Consider the following 5610-nt stretch of genomic DNA (forward strand, 5'->3'; position numbering starts at 1 on the left):
TTGAGTAATGACAGAAACTGTCCAGTAGAGAGCGACAGAGGACTGTGAGAACATGTTATATTATGTTGACCCACTGACAAAATGGCAAAATCTCAGCAAATATACTTTAGATAACCCCTCATATTGTGTTAAATCTGTCATTTACACATGTCCTTTCATGCCATTTTACCCACAATGCAAATAGTCTGTTCCAATACCCAATCACCCTTTGCTGCAAAATTATTTTGATGTTTATGAAATACAATTAACAATAGGGGATATTTGGTCTTCACTGTTAAATTCAAAGTCAAGTAGTGCAACTGCAGTCCTGAATATACCACTCGTGACAATCAATTATATTTTTGAATAATAATTAAGAAATAAAAATAAAAAAACCTACACGTTTGCACATGATGGTCATTGAAATAAGTCTTGAAGATCCAAAAATATCTTCGTCACATGGAGCTAATTTTAATATGTAGGCTTACGGATGGAGTTTGCATGTTTGAGTAGTTTCAACTGTATGTAATTATTTATAGCACCGTTGCCATCATATTGATTTCAATTTACTAAGCTATCTGCGTCTAAACCCTAACCCTCTATATGGTTCAAATTTTGGCAAACCAAAACAAAACAACATGCACCGACAATTAAAGGTAAATTAACCTACTCCTAAAACTATAGGGATTATGGCAATAGGCGAATTTGCCAAAATGTTGAACTATCCCTTTTTTTTTAAATAGTTGTTGTATTTTACAGTTGTCAGTAGATGGCAGCACTGCACTGATGAATAACATGGAACCGTTCAGGGACCGACAGACCTGACATCAACACAAACAAGTAAAGGTAATCACTAAATTGTTATATTCCTCCTGTAAAAAGATGGAAACTGCCTTAAATATTGTCCAACGCACTGCCAACACACATCAGAGCAGTGTTATTCCCCTTCAGGTGTAAACACGGGGATCAGGGTCATTAAAGAGCTTGGGAGTGGACTTTATGGATCTGCAAGTTGCAAAAACATGAAGAGATTGAGTCCTCCGTGGCTTCTCTGAGTTACAGGGGGGTCCGCACATAGTATTTGTCCATATAATGGTTGTGAATGGATACCACTTTTCTTTGTCCAAAAAATCATACCAAAAAACATCCAAATACCTCCATACTGCTCGTCTGTAATGTCCGTCTTGTATTGAAGCCCCGACGTGAGAAATTGTTCTGAAAAAAATTAAATAAGTCTATGTTTTAAGCTTGTTTGTAGTGGAAGCTCCCAGTGTCTCAGTTCACTGCTCTTCCTGTGTCTGTGCAAATCTCGCGTGATTTACACTGACTGGCGAAACAATTTTTCATGTCGGGGCTTCAATACAAGAGGGACATTACAGACGAGCAGTATGGGTTTTTGGTGTGTCTTTTTGGACAAAGAAAAGTGAGCCCCATTCACAACCATTATATGGACATATACTGCTGCATGGACCCCAACTCAGAGAAGGCACGGAGGACTCTGAAAATGTGAATTTTGGGTGAACTATCCCTTTAAAAGTTTGTTTTCTGTCTTCACAGCATCCTCTGACATTGTGGTGTGTGAAAATGGGGGAGATCAAGAGGGAATACAGCGGACAGGTGTGTGTCTGGTCTTCAGTGACAGTGCTCTGGGCTGAGAAGGAGGAGGAGGAGGAGGAGGAGGAGGAGGGAGGAGATGAAGCATCAGGAGATGGTAGTCGGTCACAGAAGAAAGAAGGGCTCTTACAGTAAGATGTGACTCAGTTCTGAGATGGTTTCTGTCTGTTTGCCCATCTGTCTGTCTGTCTGTTAGTGGTTCTTTGTGAAAGATCTCCTTGAAATCATGAGTTTTTGTTTGAACATGATGATGGTTCTTCAACATGATGCCTGGGAGTACGCAATTTTACAATGTGGTATAATGTAGGTTCAATGGAAATACAGTAGATGGTAGTGGTTATGAGTGATCCTACACAGGTTTAAAAAGACTGATTGTAAGTCTTTGTTCTTCTGTGACCCCATGTTTATTGTGTGTCACAGTAACACACAGGTGAGCTTGGGTGTGGTTTCCCTTTATTCACTCTGAGACAAAAATACACAACAGTCCACCAGAAAAGGATTTGATTGCACAAATTAAAAGCATTCTCTGTGATTCTACATGATTACACAGTATAGGAGGTTACATGAAATACAACAAGGGGCATGTACAGTAAGGGTAATCTATCCATCCATCAATCCATCCATGTCAACCGCTCCCAAACACAGGGTTACAAAATCAAGAAAAGGAAATCCCCACTCAGATGATAGGGTTAGGAAAATACAGAAATATGGTGCAACCTATTTGGCACAAATGGCAAAAGTTATTAAATGAAGTAAAGTTAGGTACGTTTTTTTTCAAAAACGTATTATTATGGTGATGTTGATATGAATGCAGAGTCTACCGATGTGAATGTGAATGTGGATGTTGATTATCTGCTGCGTGGTTGGTCCTGTAGGGAGAGGGTGAGAGGGTGAGATGAAGCTGTTGATAACATACAGATTTGAATTTACAGCTTCACCGTGAGCCCCAACCATGATAATGGCAACAGAGCAGAATTCTCCTGCACCAAAGCATTCATTAAACATGTCACTGTTGAATGTGATAGTCACATTATTAAATATGAGTCAGATCTGACATCAGTGCCACATGCTGGAAGCTGCTCAGAGAGTATCAGGTGAAGTATGTGCTGGTTCTTCAGCCGGCCATTTAGTGCCACAGTGCAAAGATCACTGTGCATCTTTGGGGTCAAGTTTAATGAAACTGCCTGCTGACTATGCACCATCTCTGTACGAATCCTAAACTAACTTACAACCACTTTCTGATGTTGAAAAAAACAAAAAAAAGTCCTTGATTTATTCTGTGTTTTGTTATTGTTGAACCAATATTTTTGTCCACTCTGTCTGCAGACTGGGCCTGGTGCATATTAATTGCTTCTTCTTCTTTGAAAACAAGGGATCAGCAGGGAGACAAGACTGGCTTGTAAAAGTCAAATAATTTTATTTTTGTTTTTTTAAGAAAGACAGCACAAAAGTTTAACTTTTCTCACCATTGCTGAGTGCCTTGACTTCCTTTGCCTTCTTGCCCCAGTAGATGGACCTGCCCCGGCACAGATCCTGCAGAGACTCACTTAGCGTGGACGCGTCCACCTCACTGTCACGCGACACCTCCAGCAGTTCTGTGTGGCTCCGCATCTTATTCCTAGGCTGTTGGGGACAGTGTCACAGTGTTTCAACAGCAAATCCACAATGGACGAAGAGAGAGTAACAGAAACTCCTGATCTGGAATGTCATTCACTGTCATCACAGGACCTGCAAGGACCCACATCTCCATCATTCACCTGCTCATGTTGTAAAATTAAAGGGATAGTAGCATTTTTTTTTAAAGTGGGGTTGTATGATCTACAAATAGCCCCTAAGTACTTTAATTGCAGTAGAAGACTCTCTGCACTGGGGGCTGGTCCTAATACTCCTTCGTAGTGATGAACAGCAGCTTTAATGCAGATTTCTTTCTTTTTCCACACTTTACCTCAGACATTCTGTCACTAACTCTCTCCTTTTTATAAACTGTATTCAGCAGAGTTGCTCTAAGATGGGTCCAATTTTTGTACTCGATGCCGGGAAAAAGAAAACGGAGAATAAAATCATGCATTTACTAAACTCAACAAAATCAAAACAAAGAGAGGTTCAAAAGAGGCTGCAAAGTGAGTGATTGTGGAGTGATTCAGTTTGTGTAACTCCATTGACTGAATGTTTCTGTTTGTTAGTGTTTTGGTTGATTTGTTGCGTTGTGTAAAGGTGCATTCTTGTATTTTATAAAGTTGTGTTGGTGTTTCATTTACAATGTGTCATTTTATTTTTTACAAAGTGTTGAAAAGTGGTTCATGACAATTGTAAAAATAAAAAATAAAAATGTAATATGACCTTTGCATTTACTGCCTGTTACCTTGAATGATGGCTTCTTAAGGAGGGAGCGCACGTTGGCATAGTCAGACCTTTCCATCTTTTGCAAGAAGCAGCTGTCCTGATCGGCTGGTTTGTAGACAATCACACCCTGCAACACAACAGCAGACACTCATTAGACACACATTGTTTTCTTTCATACTTTCTCTCATTATTAACACGTCAATCCTGTACGTACATGTTTGACATCAAACTGTACAACAGCCTTCTGGGTTTCTGGTGAGAGAACATTGATGGTCGCCAGGTAGTTCTTGTCGTCCACATCGACCGTCTGATTAAACAGAGCTTCTTCCGGATCTCTATACGATCTCTTCACAGCCTGTAAATGCAACAAGTTCTGATTAATTGTAGGGCATAATGAAGAAATTATTATTGCAACAAAAGCTGTACGTAAATCACAGTTATATCATATCACTTCAGTAAAGGATTATGGGAGGTGAGGTGTGCATCATACCCGAGAGTTGGGCTTCAACATCCCGTGGTCCTCCGACAGACCGAAGGCAGGGGTGGCCAGGAGCAGAAAGGCTAAGAAGCTCATCCAGAATCTTTTATGTGGGAAGTTAGACCGAAGGGATGCAGAGTGGCCCCCACGCTGAAAGGACGGTACCATAAGAACAAATGAAGAGACATTTAAAAAAAAAATCACAATCTGGTCCTTCCTTATTTTACAGATGTAGCTATACATCCAAGCTATAGCTGCTTCCTGCCATGACCCCCCAATGTGCAATGTCAGTCGAATGGATTAAACCTCCACTACTCACGGTCCACTGTGTTTCCTCCAAACGGTATGCTGAGTACTTCATCATCCTCTGTCCCTCGATGTCTCCTGACTCGGTCTGTTCTTTTGTCGTAGCTTTCAAGCTGTGGTTGTGGCCAGCGCTCATTGTGACATGATTCACCTGCCCAACTTCTTTTTATCCTCACGGACCTCAGACCTTCCCTCTTCTGACTCCACCTCCTTCTCATTTCATTTTCATTTATTGTTTATTTGTTTGAGGACAGTGCTGTAAGTGTGCCAGATTTAGCTCAGAGCTAGTTTCCATCCGCAGTCCTCACATTAAAAAAACAGACAGACATATCCTCCTCCTTTGGGCCCATTGTTTCCTTCTCAGCATCTGCACTTGCCACATGGATAAAGATGTTTCTTAAAGGAGCTTGAAATCTCTCAAATTGAAAAGTTTTTTGTTGTTGTTCTATTGCAAACAGATGAAATAAACTTCTGAGCACCAAAACATTTGTAGTTGCAACAATTTTCTGGGAGAAGTGGTGTTAAAAAACAAAAAAACGTGCAGGGGTTCCAGTATTTTTGGCCATGGCTTTGGTACACTATATGTCCTCAATCACTTGATCTGTTCTAGTGTGTGGGTGTGTATTATCAGATTTTTGTTTAGTTAACAGAATTTCTGACATTTTGACCATTTTTGGAATCTGCCATGACAACTGCTGCTTGGCTTTGACTCCCTGAGTCTATTTGAGAAGACACACACCAGGTCTCACTCACAGACAATTAGCTCAGTGAGTTAGGTGCACGGTTCTTGGTGTCAGAGGATGTGGGTTCAAGACCCAAGGTGGGAGTTGATGATAACAGATCAAAATACCAGATGGTCTTTGTGAAATAAATGTACAAAATAGATAGAA

The 5610-nt window shown here is 40.5% G+C and overlaps 1 protein-coding gene across 1 annotated transcript; it reads right to left on the bottom strand.

Moving 5' to 3' along the window:
* Window positions 1-3045: 3045 nt before the first annotated feature.
* LOC310998553 (BRICHOS domain-containing protein 5-like) lies at window positions 3046-4856 on the bottom strand (the record flags this gene model as incomplete). Its single annotated transcript, XM_083988662.1, has 5 exons — window positions 3046-3216; window positions 3956-4063; window positions 4151-4291; window positions 4427-4564; window positions 4734-4856. 5 exons carry the CDS (start codon window positions 4854-4856, stop codon window positions 3046-3048), a joined length of 681 nt encoding a protein of 226 aa, XP_083844788.1.
* Window positions 4857-5610: the final 754 nt, after the last annotated feature.

This window comes from Trachurus trachurus (assembly GCF_905171665.1).
Source record: "Trachurus trachurus genome assembly, chromosome: 15".
Lineage (NCBI taxonomy): Eukaryota > Metazoa > Chordata > Actinopteri > Carangiformes > Carangidae > Trachurus > Trachurus trachurus.